At 30.6% G+C, this 21,471-nt stretch overlaps 1 protein-coding gene across 8 annotated transcripts in view; it reads right to left on the reverse strand.

The window, feature by feature from the left end:
* LOC111674912 (protein cappuccino) overlaps positions 1-21,471 on the reverse strand; it is a 117,625-nt gene that overhangs the window by 32,313 nt on the left and 63,841 nt on the right. For all 8 annotated transcript variants that reach the window (XM_046947223.1, XM_046947224.1, XM_046947234.1 and 5 more), the window contains one exon: positions 4,669-5,235. In XM_046947223.1, the coding sequence (XP_046803179.1) occupies positions 4,669-5,235 (567 nt within the window). The remainder of the gene's footprint in view (positions 1-4,668; positions 5,236-21,471) is intronic.

Consider the following 21,471-nt stretch of genomic DNA (forward strand, 5'->3'; position numbering starts at 1 on the left):
ATGCCAAAATTCTTAAATTGGTGTGAAACGTATAAATATCTTATCCACGAGTCCATACGACGCACCACAAAAAACATGCATTTGCATATTATGGTTTCCCTGGTGATGTCTATTGGAAACATGTTTCATTAAATTTCGTTGTTGTACACTTTTTCTCATTTCTTTTCCCTATTTTTTTCCATTCAATCATGTTCTCTCGTTTTTTACTACGTTCGTCCTTATTCTTTAAAATTAAATTCATTATTCTTTTTCTTAAGGCTGTGCTCAACGAAAGATAACTGGAATTATTTTGGACAGTGAAGGTGTAAGTGATGATGGTTGCTGGTGGTTGTCGATGATGTTAGTAGTACAAAATATTTAGTATAGACTAGATCGATTGGGGCTATTTTCCCATTAGATTATGATTGTTGCCAGAAGGCCTTGGTTGTGGCAATGGCAAAGTGTAAACAAATTTTATTACTTATACCATGTTCTCGCCTTAAATCGAAAATAAGATTCGTGTTATAATGCCTTTTGGCACAAATGAATAAAGAAATATTCATTTAGTCATTCATGTTTTCGTTTATGTATTTTATTAGTTTCTAACTAATGTTGGGCAGTCAATTGAAGGAATTTATTCGTGTTGGTTAATTTAATTAATAAATATTGCTATACTCTACACCACTACGTTTGTGCTGATGTTTGTAACATACAAATATATTGGTCCAATACACACCTTAAAGTATATCGATCGATTCAGCCCGCAATTTTCAAGATAATTTGATGAAATTTGGACCAAGCATGTTTTTTGGCACAGGGACGAAGCCTATTAAAAATGGTTGAAATCGGTCCATTATTTCACCTAGTCCCCATACAACCGTACCTCCCGATTTGAACTCTCTAAAAATTGGCACAAATAAGTTTTAAATAAGTATAAATGACACTGCAGATTTTCGTAAGGATCGGCCCATATTTGACCTATAGAAAGCCTCATTTAAAAATTTTAGTTTTTTATTAATAAAAAACTAAATTGCTTAAATATTTTGGAATAATATTCAACATAAAAGTTTCTTTATAAAAAGTAAAAATTTTAAAAATATACTCGTGGTGTAGGGTCGGCCATGCCCGACTATACTTTCATACTTGTTTTTTTTTGTATTCAACGGAGGAAGAAAGGACATTTAAATCTCAAATTGAATTTCACATGTCGAACTGAAGTTCTCGAACCTTTGCTTTAATCTTTGATGTGAATTGAACTTACGACCTTTGAACTGACAAATTAGAACAAATGTTACACATACTATATCTAATCGTTAACAGCGTTTTCTAAGTTTTCGAAATCATACTCCAAAAGCCGATGAAGGAGACATGATCCAAAGAACACGACTAAAAACTTTTACAATATCTTTCAAAAGTGAGAATACAAGTAAATACTATTGTACTCATACCTTAAGTTGCTTGTATTCTCCTCTCAATTACATTTCAAATCCTCATAAAAGGAATTAGAATGTCTTAAAGAAGTTCTATTAACATTTCCAAGAAAATTTTAAAATATGTATAAAAACCTTAAATTTATTAAAAATTTTAAAGACAGTTCAATACAAAATCAATTCACTCTTTAATGTTATGAACTGTAAAGTAAAATATATAGAGAAAGAATATTTCCACAACATCATCTATAGACTGGTCGCCATATTAATCAATGTTTTCTATGAAAATGCATGATTGTGTGCATTCAGTCATGTTTATGAGATTTTTACAGTGAAGTTCTACACTTGATCCCGTGAAAAGAAAAACCAAAAGTAAACATCTAAATACTGTTGTACTGTTGTAGAATTGCATCCGTTCTATTTCGCATTATTGCAGCCTAAATGCGGACATTCTTCCATTCTTTTGCCAATTCGTAAATTTGTTTTTTTTTTTATTCAAACAAACAACTCGTAGTACTTTTTTCGCAACGTGTTCCCTTCACTGGAAATACAAACAATATTTGTTGGTGCAAAAAGCAGACAAGTTGTTAAATGTTGGGGAAAACAAAAATATCAACAATTTTTCCATTGAAAATGTGCGTGTGCTGCGGAAGGAGTGGGCAAAAAAAAAATCAGACGTTGTTCAAAATCTGATTTATTTGTCAAGAATGTCAACATGAGAAATTGTGCAAAAAGAAAAAAAAATAACAAAAAACTATGAGGGAAAAAGTTGTCAAATAGATGAATGAATGGATATTCAACCATCCATGATGGTTCTACTATTGATGGTCATAATTTGTCAAAATGTTTACATTTTCTTTTTCACTAAAACAGTCTATTAAAGCAGCGTATTTGTCTATATTCATACAAAAGACCAAAACAAAAAAATAACCAACCAATTTTAGATTGCTCCAATACTATCAGATGGAGTGGTCAAAAAATGAACAGGATGAACGAACCACATTAAATTATCAAATGTTGCTGTAATTTTACATATTTGTGATGCGCAGTAGGAGTAGTATAAAGAGTGGTCCTGTCAAGCAAATAAACAAACTTAACAGTTTTATATAATTGATAAAGCCTCAATGTTATAATTAGTTTGCTCTCTACTTGATAATTAGATGGAAATTTTCAAGTAATTTTAATTTGATTTGATGTTGAAATGAAAATAATATCTTGTAGTTTAAAACTTTGCAATGCGAATAATATGTATATTATTTTACGCAACAATTTTAGATGATTGCTGTTACTCTTTAAATTTCAAAGGTCAACACAGACTAAATTCTAACTATATTAAGAGATCTGACAGAACCTGAGTAAAATCTGCTGCTGAAACTTCGGATACAATCTTAAAACACGTTTATTATAATTTCTAAACTCCCAACATGCTTGGCCAGTCTGTCATAAACTACGAAGAGTAAGTGTGAATTCTGAGAGAAAAACATACTCCAAAGCTGTAAAAACAGAGCCCTTAGATCCGCAACGTGCTTTACACAAAATACGCTTTTGGTTAAGGATGTTGTCAAAGCTCTTCTCCCGAATCACCATCAGAAAATTTATCCTACCCTTAATTTCATAATAGGAATATAATTAAAACAAGTAGGAAAGTATAGTCGGGCATGGCCGACCATACAATACCCTACACCATGAGTATATTTTAAAAAATTTTATTTTTTATAAAGAATCTTTTATGTTGAATATTATCATAATTCCAAAATATTTAAGCAAATATTAAGCAAAAATTTCTAAATGAGTCTTTGTATAGGTCAAATATGGGCCGATCCTCGGTAAATTTGGGAAAAGGATATATTTTTAAATAACAGTTAATTTTGTTGAGTTTCATTGCGATACAAATGGTTACAAGTCAATTTTAGACGTTTAAGACATTTTTTGAAGGGGGTTTGTATGGGGGCTAGGTGAAATAATGGACCGATTTCAACCATTTTCAATAGGCTTCGTCCCTGTGCCAAAAACATGCTTGGTCCAAATTTCATCAAATTATCTTGAAAATTGCGGCCTGTACCTTGCGCACAAGGTTTACATGGACAGCCAGCCAGCCACCCAGCCGGACGGACGGGTATGTTACAAACATCAGCACAAACGTATAATACCCTCCCCGCTATAGTGGTGTAGGGTATAAAAAGTTAATAGCTTTATACCAAGTACACAGCCAGTCCGATCTATTAGTGCAATGCGATAGAATTACTAAGGGGTTCTAGGGCAAGAAGAAGCAAGGCAACTAATTTATGTTGCAGAATGTGAACGTACATTACGTAAGTCCACGAAAATAGCTAAATTTGTATTAGAAAAAATAAGTGTTTGTTTAAAGTTAAAAGTTAATTGGTGCGTTCTACCTTAATTTAAACCATAATAAAATGGTTCAATAACTCAAAGTATTTCTAAAGAAAATTTACGACAAAACAACATAAAGTTTTGAATCTTTTCAACAGAAAATAAAACTAATTGTAGGTGGAATTCAATTCATACACATACCTAGTTTCAATTGATTTTTGACGATTTAAACAAAAGTTTTTTGTAGAAATGTTTTGTTTTTTTTTCTTATTTGTTTTATACTTGTTTAAGTAAATAAGATTTGGAAGAATTAAAATGTACCCATCCTTATTGAAAAGAAATATTTGGTAAAGACCCAGCAGCTTCAGAAGATATCAGTAAGCCTTTTATTGATAATATTATATGACCCCAATTTGTAATGTAAAAAAAAATGTTTACATTTTATGTCCCAGGTAATTTAACGGAGGCCAATTCGAGTTAAGAGTTTAGAACTTTACATTTAAATCCATATATTTTATACACCATTCCTGAGTTAATATTAAATTCGAAGAAAATTTTTTAGTTCACAATAGTTTCAACCAGAATTGTTGGATAAAAAGCATTTAATGCATGTGTATGTATGTATGTATGTATGTATGTATGTATGTACGTATGTATGTATGTATGTATGTATGTATGTATGTATGTATGTATGTATGTATGTATGTATGTATGTATGTATGTATGTATGTATGTATGTATGTATGTATGTATGTATGTATGTATGTATGTATGTATGTATGTATGTATATATGTATGTATGTATAAGCATTGATGATAAGTAACGAAAGTGCAAACGAAAGTAACTTATTAATATGAAAACACATTCTGCTCACACTATGTTGTTGGTGCTGTATTTTTTGCTTTAACTCAACTAACTTAAACTTACCTTCAAACTTTTCATATGCAGCGAAGCTTAACTTTTCTGGCACAAATGTTGAACGTTTCGAGCCGATATTTTCCATTTGTCCTGACATGCCCGAGCTGGGATCACCATTATTGATTTTACTATTAGCACTGCCACCCGCTGACTTTTCAAGTGTAAAAGATGCCACTTTTTTCAGTACATTGTTTTTGGGAGTTCTTGGCGTACAGATTGGTGAACCCATTTGCGCTGTTGTACTAATGTGACTGGTGTTCGCCAGCGAAGGCGTTGCTGTGTGTGTCATTGTTTCTGTTATCGTATCGTCATTGTTTAATGCGGAATATTGCTGTTCTAAATGCAAGTGCTGCTGTTGCTGCGGCTGGTGGAAGTGATGCTGCTGTTCGAATGTCCCAGCATTTGAGAATGGTGTCTGAGATTGAACAGGTGTTTGGGATGATTTAAATGAAATTATAACGGTTGATTGAGTTTCCGTTGTTGTTGCTGTTGTATTGTTCGTAGAAGCTGAAGTAGTAGTGTTCGTTGGCAGGTTTGGTGATTGTAAAGTTGGCAAATGTTTGGCATCCGTTGAAGCTGAAAAATAAAGAAAAGAAACATAATATTAACAAAAGGAAGGAACAATGAGAAACTGTATATAAGAAAAGATAATTTTTGGTGCGTGATAACTCTTAACAACTAGCAGACTAAGGGAGGAAGCCTGATTAAAGTTGGATGTTGTTATTATTAAATAAGAATATACTCACTCTCTGTTTCAACTTAGACATTATTATAAGGTATAAGGAATTCCTCAGGAATTCATCAAGAACCACTTTAGCCTCTCGGTTTAAGACATTTTAAATTATGGAGAAATCATTTTAAGCACTAAAAGACCTCGAATTGTTATGGCCAAATTGAAAGACTTTTCGTAAAATTTAGTGATAATTCTACATGATTTTGCGAGATGCAAAAACATCACCATAGTTTACAACCACACAGGTAAGATGGCATCTGTTGGTTCGTCAACAACAACACTAAGAGAAGTAATCGGTACACCAAAATAAGCATCTACTTACTGTGCAAATATTTTATAAGGAGAATAGACCCTGATAACGAAGTACACGTAATTTTTTCCCGCGAGTTTGGGTTTAAACCACAGCCACCACGTGTATACCTAAGGGACTTCTCTTATAACCGGGACAAGACAAAATCCGAAACTCTGCCCAGTGGTCTACCGGTTTTTGATGTATCAGAATATACGGGTCCCTAGTTCGAGTTCAGATTAAATGATTTTTAAGAAAAGGCCGAGAATACACTTGACGCAATCAGTTTGGTCGCCATCATTATACACTGAATATCGATAAGAAAGTAGCCGATGTGAACAAGAACGTTAAACCTTTCTGATTTTGAATTTTTTTGACGGCTTAAATGAAATAGGTAAACCAAAACTATTAAGATCTACTACCAGGATACCCTTCCCCCACTACCAATATATAAAAAGAAAAACAAAAACTTTTTCCTTTTTCTTGATTGAAAATATTTTCTAATTTACTGCGTACATAAAAATATAATAATTAATATTTTTGCAGGTGTTAATTATGACGGCAATCCATAAATGGGTCATTGTTTTCACCAGATAACAAACTTCTAAAATTGAAAGAAAAAAATTAAAAGAGAAAGAAGAACATGTAAAAAATATTGTGCATTAATTATTTGTTAAGATATCAACTCCCTGCTCTTCCTTTGCAAAAAGTATTTATGTAGTCAAAGGATAAACGTTTTTATATTTGCTTAAATGCTTAACAACAACAACTAGAAGGTCTGTTTTGTACAAATCAACCATAAATTAGAACTTCAAGGAATATATATTCACCAAAACAGGAATGAAAAGTATTAACCGAACATATGATACTTTACATTGGGACATGCTAATTTTAGTTTATTTACATTACAATCTGTTCGTAATATAAAAGTCATCACTGATAATTTGGTATAAACAAGGTTATAGCGTAAAATATTTTTACAATTTAAATATCAAACCATTAAAAAACTTCCGTGTTTAATGATTTTGAAGTTGTTTAATTAGTTAAGTAATTTCAAACTTCCAAGACTGATCTTAATAATAAACGTCAAAGTAAAAGAAAGAACGTAGGTGCACATACATACACATATTCTAAACAGCCCACAATAATATTCTATTCGCAATAGCAAATTAACAAGTTGATCTGCTTACCTTTGAAAAAAATACCGACTTCCCCATATTTGAATAATGAGATTCGACTACTTTTTCGTTTAAATTAAAATTTCTTTCAGAGGTGTCATTGTAGTGAAGTCTTAATACTTGAAACAACAAACTGACAAAAATACCAAAAGTGGTATTTGACTCGAATATGGAAATTTGTCAAAGTATTATAGTATTGTTTCGAAATTCTTGCAAACATAGCAACCACCACATGCCACTTGTTCATTCAAAGGGATATACATACAAATGTATGTACAATGTACATTGTACTTACATACATACATATGTACGATTGACGTCAAAAGAGTTGAGCTTCCAGTTGTATTTGGGAAAACGCTACATTTCAGAGTCAATTATGTGTATCTATCTATTTTTGGAAATTGTTCTTAAATACCAGCATTAACTTGTAATGCCACAAAATTGTGTAGGTTATGCAAACGAAAACTGATGTTGCCAACAGCCAGACTGCGTTGTCTGTGGATTCTGTAAAGAAGGCCTATACAATGAAGAACATAGACATAGAAACACAGCTACACGCACTCATACATAAACACATACACTCACCTCTAAAGAATCCCATGAGTGTCGTTTATTTGTATGGACGCTTTCCTGCCTTGCATTCTAAACAACTTGATTTAATTAAAATTTAACTTTAAACATGGCCAAGAATAAAAACTCCAACAACAACACAAAGCCCTTTAACATCTACCCTGGATGGATGAAAAAAGGTTTCTTTTGCAAACGTGTAGTATTTGCGTGTAGGCCCGTGAAAAGTTTAACAAAAATAAATAAACATTTACGTGTTAAATACAAATTCTTCCTTGGTTGGTCCATATAACATTCAAAAACCCCTTAAAATTCTAATAACAAAACAAACAACAATAACAAGAAACAACTAAGAAAATAACACACTAACAATTAAGAATATTTTCTAACGGCAAAAACGAATTTCAAATACCCACCACAAACATTAAGTGGAGTTTTTTACTTGTCAAAATTTCATTAGTAGTTGTAGGATTATTATAAAGGAATTACTTATTAAAACAGGTCGGACTAATTATACGCATAGAGGAGCAAAATCCAAGTAGCCTAATTATAGTACAAATGTCTCTGCGCCACTGTGAAGCAGCAACAGATGAGTTCCCCCATTCATGAAGAAATAAGTTTTGTACGTGACTTTAATCCCATGAACCTTTGACATTTTCAAGGTTTGAGGCATTCGCTCTCATAATGATAAGCATTTTTTCCTGAGACTCGATTAAGATTCTTGATTGGATTATTTTATAGAATAATATTTAATAAACTAGTAAAGTTAAAGATAAATCAGATATTACTTAATTGAAAACCTTGGGAAAATTTGAAAATGATTCTATATCGGATATCTGCTAGAATTTAATCATCAAAGAGACGTAATATTGTCACATTTTCAATATATTCAGAAGAGTAAAGTTAGAAGTTAAGTTCATTGAAAGTAGTACGAAAATACAGCAACTTCCTATTGACATATATTTTCGGTGTTTTAGGCAGATGAAAATATACGTATGTATAGGTACATAGACTAAACTGTAACGGGACCATCTGATTCAGGATGCCATTCAAAATACTGAAAAATACGTAGGCTGTAGGTTAGGTTGATAGGAGAAAAAATACACCCAGGCCTCTATGGGGACTTTTGTGTGCTACTTTTAATGAAAAGTAAATTTATTATCGTCAGATGTTCAGAAATTTAGTTTCCTTGGCCGTAATTCCTTACATTTTCTAATTAGATTTCGTGAGGAATTTTAAATACAGAATAATATCACTTCCAAAAATGCAAAGAAAGTGCCCCAGAATTTTAATTCTGCTGCACTTTCTTGGGCCCCATATTTTTAATTCTGTCCTCATTGTATCATATGTTTTTGCTTTAACGAGCTCACTTCTCTTTAAAGCTAGTACATTCGTTGACGACTACTCCCAAGTAGCCTGGTAGCTATATGATGTAGAATTTACCCATGCACCACTTATACTCAAGCAGCATATACGCTAAATGCTCTGTATTTTTGGATAGTATAAGTTTTGGAGGCGTTGACTTCGCTTCTATATATCAAGGTTCTACAAACGCAATAATAATCATAATATACCCTTTAAATATAACGGTAGATATATAAGTGCAAAACCATAATCTACTCAGTCGTTCATTCATTCAGCCCGTCATTCATACCGTTCATTTATTCTATTTTGTTGGTTGTTATTGTTTTGAGTTTTTGTTTATTTATTGTGTTTTTATACCCTCCACCACCATCAGTGGTGATAGAGGGTATATATAACTTTGTCATTCCGTGTGTAACACCAAGAAATACTCATCTGAGACCCAACAAAGTATATATATTCTGGGTCCTTATCAAATTCTGAGTCGATCTAGCTATGTCCGTCTGTCCGTCTGTCTGTGTAAAACACGCTCACGATAAAACGAAGCAATAGAATTTAACCAAATTCACCCAGAATGTTCTTTGTTTTCCTAAGTTGTTTGGTATTGAAAATGGGCAAAATCGGTTCACATCGGGAAAAGTTATGAATCAAAATTTGAAACAACCTCGAAAAAAATAGGCATTTTTTACACATTCTGATGTAATTTTCTCGAAAACTATGCAAGATAATTCCATAAAAATTGGCACACATTCGTTTCCACACAAGAGCTTAATCTTTGAGTAAAATCGGTCCACAATTTCATATACCTCCCATACAAAAGTACAAATTCCCGGAAATTTGGTTTTTTGTTAATAACTTCCGTCGTAATGTAGATATCTTCACAAAATTATAGAAATTAAAATTTTATGACAATAGAATTTATTTAGAGGAAAAATTTTTTAGATGGGTCCATAATTGGTCATAGCTCCCATACAAGGTCCCCTCCCGAAAATCACTTAAACGCGTATATCTCATTACTAAATTAAGATATCGATATAAAATTTGGTACAAATATTGCTCTTATATACAAATATAATACAATTGAAGATTTTTTCGATCGGTCCATATTTGGTCATAGCTCCCATACAAGGTCCCCTCCCGAACATCACTTAAACGCACATAACCCATTACTTAATTAAGATATCGATATAAAATTTGGTACAAGTATTGCTCTTATATACAGAAATATTACAATGAAAGATTTTTTGGATCGGTCCATAATTGGTCATAGCTTCCATACAAGGTCGCCTCCCGAAAATCAGTTAAACGCGCATAACTCATTACTAAATTAAGATATAGACATTAAATTTGGTACAAGTATTGCTCTTATACACAGAAATATTACAATGAAAAATTTTTTCGATCGGTCCATATTTGGTCATTGCTCCCATACAAGGTCGCCTCCCGAAAATCACTTAAACACACATAACTCATTACTAAATTAAGATATCGATATAAAATTTGGTACAAGTATTGCTCTTATATATATAAATATTACATTGAAAGTTTTTTTGGATCGGTCCATAATTGGTCATAGCTCCCATACAAGGTCCCCTCCCGAAAATCACTTAAACGCGCATTACTCATTACCAAAGATATCGATATAAAATTTGGTACAAGTATTGCTCTTATATACATAAATATTACATTGAAAGTTTTTTTGGATCGGTCCATAATTGGTCATAGCTCCCATATAAGGTCCCTCCCGAAAATCACTTAAACGCGCATTACTCATTACCAAAGATATCGATATAAAATTTGGTACAAGTTTTGCTCTTATATACAGAGATATTACAATGAAAGTTTTTTTGGATCGGTCCATAATTGGTCATAGCTCCCATACAAGGTTCCCTTCCGAAAATCATAAAAAACGCACATAACTCATAACCAAATATTGATATCCATACATTTATCAAAAATATTGCTCTTATATACATAAATTCACTATAAAATTGTTTTACGATCGGTCCATATTTGGTCATAGCCCTCATACTAGGTCCATAAAATCACTTAGAATCACAATATTTATTACCAAGTAATGATATAGATACAGAATTCGTAAATTTTGTCTTTATATACATAATTGGACATAGCTCCCATACAAAGTCATTTTACGAAAATGTCTTAAACGCACATTACTTATTACCAAATTAAGCTATTGATACATAATTTTACAAAAATATTAGTTTTGAATACTTATATTTCTCCTATATTAGGGGAAGGACCCTAAAAGCGCTTTAACCGTATTTAAAGAGCATTGTCAATTTGTGTTGAACAAAATTTTGTGTAGAACATAATTATATATGTATTTGTATTTTGAAAATCTCTATATCTTTCACACACATATATACAAATTACATGCAAATTACTAAATTTATAATGTTCAATAAATCTTCGAATTGTAATAGATTTAACTTTTGGGATTTTTTCTATTAAAGGCATGAGAAAACGTATTTTTACAAATATTTGATCAATTAGAAAATTAATAACATAAAAGTAGCTGGTGGAGGGTATTTAAGATTCGGCACAGCCGAATATAGCACTCTAACTTGTTTTTGTTTTGTCCAAAATGCTTGTCTAAAGCAAAAACAAGACCCTTCATTTAAATGAACAGGAATATATCCATATTCAATGTCTACACGTTTTCGCCTTCGTGTGTTTTTCCTTTTCCTTTAAAATGTTTATGTTTTTTGTTTTCGCTAGAGTTATGTGTGTGTTCTTGTTGTTGGAGCATAGTCACCATCATTTAGCGTTATTTATCCAATGGGACTTTTTAAACGATCCTATAGACGAGGTGTTTTGTAATTTTCTTAACTTTTTGTTAACAAATGTTTATTGCATTTTATAATTTTTATTTTTATTGTTGTCATTGTTTTAAAATGGTCATTAAGTAACTGTTTTGTGGGTGGTTTGATGTGATGGTAGTATGATTGTTTCTACTTTGTTGTGGCCTCTGAGGGGTTAAAGCTTTGACCTGAAGTATTGTTAGTCGACTGCCTGCTGGGAGGTCACATTATGCGAGTTGTTGTAACACCACTGTAAATGGCTAATTTTTTAATTATTTATGTGCAATTTAAATTCAAACAAGCTGAAGCTGTTATAAATTCCATTTACCTTCAAAACACACATTCAAATTTATTTATGAAATTAATTGCAGCATATTTTAAGGAGCCTGGCATATTTGAAACGGTGAAATAGTCAGTGAATTGTTTAAATTAAATTTATACATTCCAGACACAATTAATGTAATATTTAAATGTTTATATAACCCAAAAAAATAAGAATTTTAGATATAGATATGAAAAATTTAATGTATAAATAAAAATGAACATCATAAATATTGTGTACGCTTAGAACACCTGTCTACTAAGAGAATCCCGAGGAACAGACTTTTTTAAATATCAATTAGAAATAGCTTTCAATGGATGTCTACTGAACACGAGAAAAAAATTGGAGCGGTCCCCAGTTCTCCATTAGCTATTGAAAATCTGTTCTTAGTACAATATGTTTAAACGAAATCATGTGTGATAAAAGAATCTGCAACTAGGTCATATGAGATTTTTTGTTGCAAAAATTACCAGTAAACAATATTTCCACTATTAATTAATGGTATTTTTTTTTTTTTTTTGGAAAAAAGTCCCAACCTGAGCCTAATATATGTACATTAACAATTATCTAAGAGTTCATGTGTTGTTTTTAAAAAATATTTAAAAATTTTAAAGCATTCCTCTTAAAAATGCATTTTATCTGCAAAATAAAATAATTTAATAAAAACAATGAGAAAATGGTAAAACATGTACAGAAGTTGATTGTAGCAATTACATGTGAGTAAAAAATAATATTATCTTTTCATTAAAAATCTTATGATACCTTATGCATTTGCCTAAAGGTAAATTTTATTTAATGAATCTAATGAAAAATCTTATAAAAGTATGTAAAATGTAAAAAATGCCAATAAAATTATTTTCTAAGGGCACTCATGTGTCTGTCGAAATAATAATACTCGTAGACAATTGAATAGTGTAAAGTTTAAAACAATAACAATAGCATTCAAATTGATTCAAATTGTTTTTTCAAAGTCTTCATTTAAGTATGCACTAAAATCACTAACATTAAAACACTCTAAAAGTATGCATCTTTATTTCTAATTGATAAATATTTATTTAAAAGAATTTACCGTATTCAAAAGACGTACACAAAGGTTGATTGTTATATGTGAGATTGTTATGTGTGAGAAATCAAAGAATGTAAAAACATTGTAAGTATTATTGTTAAATTAAATTACATTTTACTCATTTAGAATAAATACTTGCATGTACTAACATTCTAAATAAATAAACAACAGTAAAATCGACAACAACAAAAGAAGCAATAACAACAACAATATGGTAAAGAAATTACCTTTAAGTGTTTCCTTTTTTTATCAACAATCAACATGAGAGCTTATTATCAACAAGCTCTTCTTATTCATCTTCATTTTTCATTATTGTTGTTTTCCATTTTTTTTGTTTCTGCATAATTTTTCTCAAAAATTTAAGGATGTAAACAAATACATACTTATGTAAGTATATACACATATTTTAGTGTCTGTGAGTGTTGTTAAATCTACAAAGGATGTGTGAATTCCAAATAAAATTTCGATGGCAATGTCCTTATCGTTTTAATGTGTGTATGTTTGTGTCTTGGATGTGGGTTAAAATGTCTCTATATAAAGGTAATCGATTCGACTCCACAGAGTATATACTACGTATTTATATACTACGTTATATTTCTATGGTCCTTTTTTAAATTTTTATTAAATGATGGTGTTGGTTAAGAAACTGAAATTTCTTCCCTTTATTCATTACTCTCAACATGTTTTTATTTCCAAAACGCATTTCAAATTACCCAGGAGACATTTTTTTGCTGTCAGCTGAAAGCATATTATTTTTTAAAATAGAGGAACAACGGTTTGAAACTTCTCTCAAAAATGCCCTAAATATAAGGTTATGTCCTAAATTATAACTTTTTCTATTGAATTTAAATTGAGAACTTTTTAATTTAGAATTCACAAAATATCATATCTGGTCTCTACATTATTTAAAGTAGTGAATAATGTATTTCAAAACGTAATTTTTTCGTATTTATTTTGATTTCTACACGGTTTTAATAAACCACAACTGCAAGAACTGTTATGTTTTGACACAATTACCTTCCGAAAATTTTGATGAGTTATAAGATATAAATTTATTTTCTGAAATTGAACTTTGTACTGGTTGTTGAGTCAATTGTGGGCGGACGTTTAACAAAATTTTTAAGGAGATTTTTGTTTCTACAATATTTGTTATAAAGCTTTAAAGCTATTATTTTTTTTCTATTGCTTTACTATCATTTTCCACCAAGTTATGAGCGTTAAAGTAATTTTTTTGAGGGATCATTTGGAGGCTAGACAAAACCGTGGTTCGTAAAAAACAGATCTTTAAAAATTTTGACAAAAGGACTTTAATTCCCAAAAAAGCTGTTTACGTCGAATTTCGATGCTCAATTGGAATTTTGCAGGAAATTTTTGAGTAATAAAGTAATTTTCGAGGAGGAGTTCATAAATTCTTAAATGTGACAAAGAAATTTGGGTTCCTTTAAAACTTGCTTATTTGTATATTGTTGCTATATTGCCGTTTTTAGTAAATCTTTATATTGGGTGGTATTCCGATATACATAAATTTTGACATAAATATATTAGCTTCTATAAAACTTATTAATATCGAATTTCATCGCTATAAATGCTTTTTCATTTTGGAAAGGTATGTTCACAATTGTCTAAAAATAATTAAAACACCTTTGGTCTTAAACGAGGTGACTTTAAAAACCTAAGAGCAGAGAACTTGCAGAAAACTTTTTTTCAGAACTTGTTTTTAAAAAGAAGACCATGTGCACGTAAAGTCTAGACAAAAAAATATAACTTCCCTAAACTATTCAGAATTGTTTTATAGTGAATAGCGGATATTTTCTCAGTGGTCCTTATTTTGTCATTCCAGTACTTGACACTGGGATCTAGCATTTCCACAATCCTTAATATATAATTTCTCAGTATGTTCAGAAGTATGTCAAAATCTCCATTCACGAAAAAAATTATCTGCAGAAGATCGTAACAGAGATACATTTTTGAATATGTGAGTGCACCTTGCTGAGCCTGCAAGAGTTGTTATAAAAATGAGTGTCCGAATTACTACAATCGTGACTGAAAAACAATGGTCAGTGAGCAGTTATGTTTATTATTTACTTCTATGTGTGTATGTATACATATGTACATACATTTTTTTTATACCCTCCACCACCATCAGTGGTGATTGTCATTCCGTGTGTAACACCAAGAAATATTCACTTGAGACCCAACAAATTATATATACCCAACAATTATATATATATATTATAGTCGATCTAGCTATGTCCGTCTGTCCGTCTGTCTGTGTAAAACACGCTCACGATAAAACGAAGCAATAGAATTTAACCAAATTCACCCAAAATATTCTTCGTTTTCCTAAGTTGTTTGGTATTGAAAATGGACTAAATCGGTTCACATCGGGAAAAGTTATGAATCAAAATTTGAAACAACCTCGAAAAAATAGGCATTTTTTACAAATTCTGATGTAATTTTCTCGAAAACTATGCAAGATAATTCCATAAAAATCGGCATATATTCGTTTCCACACAAGAGCTTAATCTCTGAGTAAAATCGCCAGAACCGGTCCATAATTTCATATACCTCCCATACAAAAGTACAAATTCCCGGAAATTTGGTTTTTTGCTAATAACTTCCGTCGTAATGTCGATATCTTCACAAAATTTTAGAAATTGAAATTTTATGGCAATAGAATTTATTCAGAATAAAACTTTTTTTGGTGGGTCCATAATTGGTCATAGCTCCCATACAAGGTCCCCTCCCGAAAATCACTTAAACGAGCACAACTCATTACTAAATAAAGATTTCGATATAAAATTTGGTATAAGTATTGCTCTTATTTACAGAAATATTACAATGAAAGCTTTTTGGATCGGTCCATAATTGGTCATAGCTCCCATACAAGGTCCCCTCACGAAAATCAGTTAAACCCGCATAACTCATTACAAAATTAAGATATCCATATAAAATTTGGTGCAAGTATTGCTCTTATATACAGAAATATTACAATGAAAGATTTTTTGGATCGGTCCATATTTGGTCATAGCTTCCATACAAGGTCCCCTCCCGAAAATCACTTAAACGCGCATAACTCATTAGTAAATCAAGATATCGATATAAAATTTCGTACAAGTATTGTTTTAATATACAGAAATATTACAATGAAAGATTTTTTGGATCCGTCCATATTTGGTCATAGCTCCCATACTAGGTCCCCTCCCGAAAATCACTTAAACGCGCATAACTCATTACTAAATTAAGATATCGATATAAAATTTGGTACAAATAATGATCTTATATACAGGAATAGTAAAATGAAAGTTTTTTCGGATCGGTCCATAATTGGTCATAGCTCCCATACAATGTCCCCTCCAGAAAATCACTTAAACTCGCATAACTCATTACTAAATTAAGATATCGATATAATATTTGGTACAATGAAAGTTTTTATGGATCGGTCCATAATTGGTCATAGCTCCCATACAAGGTCCCCTCCCGAAAATCGCTTAAACGCTCATAACTCATTAGTAAATCAAGATATCGATATAAAATTTGGTACAAGTATTGCTTTTATATACAGAAATATTACAATGAAAAATTTGTTTGATCGGTCCATATTTGGTCATAGCTCCCATAAAAGGTTCCCTCCCGAAAATCACTTAAACGCACATAACTCATTAGTAAATCAAGATATCGATATAAAATTTGGTACAAGTATTGCTTTTATATACAGAAATATTACAATGAAAGATTTTTTTGATCGGTCCATATTTGGTCATAGCTCCCATACAAGGTCCCCTACCGAAAATCACTTAAACGCGCATAACTCATTACTAGATTAAGATATCGATGTAAAATTTGGTACAAATAATGATCTTATATACAGAAATATTACAATGAAAGTTCTTTTGGATCGGTCCATAATTGGTCATAGCTCCCATACAAGGTCCCCTCCCGAAAATCACTTAAACGCGCATAATTCATTACTAAATTAAGATATCGATATAATATTTGGTACAAATATTGATCTTATATACAGAAATATTACAATGAAAGTTTTTATGGATCAGTCCATAAACGCGCATAACTCATTAGTAAATCAAGATATCGATATAAAATTTGGTACAAGTATTGCTTTTATATACTGAAATATAACCATGACAGTTTCTTTGGATCGGTCCATATTTGGTCATAGCTCCCATACAAGCTCTTCTCCCGAAAATAACTAAAACGCACATAACTCATTACTAAATTAAAATATCCATATAAAGTTTGGCACAAGTGTTGCTCATATATAGAGAAATAATATTGTGAAATGTTTTTTCCGATGGGTCCATAATTGATCATAGCTCCCACACAAGGTCCCTCTTAGAAAAACACACATACAAGGTTCCCTTTCGAAAATCAGAAAAAACGCACATAACTCATAACCAAACATTGATATCCATACATTTATTAAAAATATTGCTCTTATATACATAAATTCGCTATAAAATTGTTTTACGATCGGTCCATATTTGGTCATAGCTCTCATACTAGGTCCAGAAAATAACTTAGATTAACAATAATTATTACCAAGTAATGATATAGATACAGAATTCTGAAATTTTGTCTTTATATACATAATTGGACATAGCTCCCATACAAAGTTACCAAATTATGCTATTAATACATAATTTGGCAAAAAATATTAGTTTTGTATACTTCTATTTCTCCTATATTAGTTCCTGCCCCTAAAAGCGCTTTAACCGTATTTAAAGAGCATTATCAATTTTTGTTGAACCAAATTTTGTGTAGAAAATAATTATATATGTATTTGTATTTTGAAAATCTCTAAATCTTTCACACAATAAATCTTGGAATTGTAATAGATTTAACTTTTGGAATTTTTTCTATTAAAGACATGAGAAATCTTATTTCTACAAATATTTGATCAATTAGAAAAGTAATAACATAAAAGTAGCTGGTGGAGGGTATTTAAGATTCGGCACAGACGAATATAGCACTCTAACTTGTTTGTTTTTACAAATGTGAATGTATTTTTGGGACATCTGAAAAACCAACTACTTTATATAATGTGTGAGTGTTTACTAAGGCATGTTTACAAATTTTCATTTATTTCGTTCCACTTATGCCACCATCATTTACCCCAACTCCCACTGAAAAGGCAATCATATTAAACTGACAAAAATATAGGGATTTTTGTACGAATATTGAAAATTCCTGGAAATTATTCCTTAAACTTATATCACTCCTTATCTATTGTTTCTACGAAGAATATGTGGGATTCGCTTTATTGTAAGGGGATCCAAGTATTTAACAAAAATATTTGAATTTCTAAATTCATAATGGATGTCGTATCGTTGTATGTCATAACAAATTTTCAAGTAAATTTTTTTAAATAAAACAATATAAAAAAAATCACTACACACTACGATACAATTATGTTTGTACAAATATATATACATACATATTTAAAGGAAATAAAACTTTCGATATTTTGGAGTTGTTAGGTGTGAGTGAGGGTACGTTTACTGTGACATTTTCTTTTAATGGAATTTCAAATGTTCAAATTTCACAAAAACCAGAAACTCTACTCTGCCCGTACAAATACAATCATTTATCAATGCTGATGCCACCTGATCATGTATGTGTGTCATCTATGGAATGAATACATTTTTATTTTTCATTTCCTTCATAGAATTGTTGTTTTTGGTCGTTCGGTCGGCTCATTCATTCACTCATTTTATTGTGTTGGAATTTGTATTTGCTTTTCAAATTGGTTTTTTTTGCAGTCTAGAATGTTTAATGTGAATAAATGAATGAGTGAATAAATGGTTGGTTGGTAATGGTGATGTTGTCGTTGTCATTTGGAGAATGTATCCTTTGACTTGTTCTTTTAGTTTTGTTACTTATGCATTTATTCACATGTATACGAAGGTAAACTAACCAATTGAAAGTATTGTTCGGGAAATAGGGACCATAATCGACCAATAATGTAATACTTCTAAATTTGATTTTGACGAAATGAGCGAAAAAGCTATTCTACCAAAATTGTTTTATCATTATATCGTGAAATATACACAGTTTCTGTAAATATTTTTTCATTAGTTTATTAAAAAAAAAATAATCAAAATTAAGCTATTGGCTTAAATAGTGACCCTCGTATATGTGTGTTTAAACACATTTGTATATATTCATGATTATATACATGAATATCTACAAATGTAGGGAAACATTATTTACAATACAAATAACAATTCCTATGAATGTATTGTCTGTTTGTCTACAAGTGTGTCCTTGAATGTATTCATTATTTGTTGTAAAATCTTGTTATTTGTTCCTACTGCCTTTCGTATCCTTAGACTTTGTCTGAATATTTTAATTTCTTGGTCAAGTGAGAATTTAAATAAATTTATTTTATAGTTTCTTTTTTTGGCATCTTTCTTTGTAGAAGTTTATTTGAATTATACATCAACTGTTCATTGTGCCATTTCAAATTAAGTGTTGCTAGATTTGCTAATTTTATTTAAAATGGAAATTTAATATTTGTTTTAAATATTTGCTCATTTTTTTTTGTTGCCGTTTAATAAAATTAACATACTGGGTGACTCAACAAGTGGCTATTTTAAATATGATATATATTTCTATTATATACAAAATAAATTTTTAGACTTTTTTTAAAGTTGTAAACCGTTATCGTTACCAATAACGATAAAAAAACAGTCGAAACAAGGCGGACCTTTATCTGGGGAGCTTGAAGCCCCCACATATATTAAATAGAAAAATTCGTATATTTAAGAAACTATTAGAGCTAGAATCTTTAAATTTTGCAGATTTCGGAATACAAATATTGATTTTTAATGGGTCATTCGAGTCTATTTTATAAACTATGATATAAATGTTCACTGGAGTAGGGCAACAGTGGTTTTAAAGATCTTTCGAAAGCGCATTAGTAAATGTAAAAATCTCCAATATTCATAATGCAGCTTCCGTAAAATTATAAAATATTAATAAAAGATTTAATTTTTCCGAACAGTATACGGATTATTTTGACAATTTGTCAAATTTTATTTAATTTCTGTATGATTAAAGGAATCTTGTATTTTAGTATTTTTAAGAAACATGTTTTAAGTATTTTAATATATTCAAACTTTCTGCATTTAACTCATGCACATTAAACAGTGCATTTCGCAGAAAAATTTTTAATTTGGCCATTAAGTTAGCCGTTTAAATACCAATTTTTTGTTTTTCCAAAAAAATATGCTTTTATTCGGAAACCGCGAAAATTTCGAAATGGATGTTCTTGATTTACATATTATTCGATGGCACTTCGAAGGAGCTTTCTTATGATACCCCATTTGTTAATAGTTTCTATTAATTAATGTTAAAAATCCCGTTAACCCACTATGAACTTCCAATTAAGTTTGACCTTACAGCGAAAAATTCTTCTGAGGTTTGAATACACTAATGGCATACTTTCATTTTGTGAAGGAAAATAGTTTTGCATATTGTTATTTTAGAATTTAAATAAAATATATATATTTATTATAATTTCATTTGATGACATATATATCAAATGAAATTATAATAAACCTTTAAGAAAAATTACATAATTTAATAACTAAATAAAAAATTTTCTGATTATGTTTTTAATTTTGATTGGGGTAGCAAAGCACACCGGGTATTAGCTAGTATTCTATATACATGACTATAGACATAAATCTTTTCATAGAATTTCATAAGGATCGGTCCATAATTGACCCTACCCCCCATACAAAGTACCGTTCAGAAAATGACTTTATCGCTCACAACTGACTAACAGAAGCATAAATAGCGCTGTAATTCGGCAAAAACATGTTTTATGAGGACATAAATCTTTTCGTAGAATTTTATAAGGATTGGTTCATAATTGACCCTACCCCCCATATAAAGTCCCCTTCAGAAAATGACTTTGTCGCTAATAACTGGCTAAGAGAAGCATCAATAGCGGTGAAATTCGGCACAAACATGTTTTATGGTCTCATAAATCTCTTTGTAGAATTTTATAACGATAATTGACCCTATCCATAATTGATCCTATCCCATCTATAAATTCCCTTGCAGAAAACGACTTTAATGCTCATATCTACCTTAAGAAGCATATATATAATAATAATATTCGACATATAAAAGTTTTATGGGAACTAAAATCATTTTCTTAAATTTTATGAGGATGAGTCCATTATTATCTAACCCCCTAATAAGGTGCCCTTTAGAAAACGAATTCAACGCTCATTACTACAAAATTCTACATACACAAGTTTCGTGCGTTTTGAGAAGATTTCTTATCTTGTTTAATGATTCCAGGAGGTCCTATGGGATTATATCACATATATTTTTAACTATTTCAATACATTTGCGCTTTTACTATCAAATACTTCATAGTGATATAAATTTTACCTCTGGGAGAGTATTCAGTTGAAGCTTTCATACAATCCAATGC

This window comes from Lucilia cuprina, chromosome 2 (assembly GCF_022045245.1).
Source record: "Lucilia cuprina isolate Lc7/37 chromosome 2, ASM2204524v1, whole genome shotgun sequence".
Taxonomy (NCBI): Eukaryota; Metazoa; Arthropoda; class Insecta; order Diptera; family Calliphoridae; genus Lucilia; species Lucilia cuprina.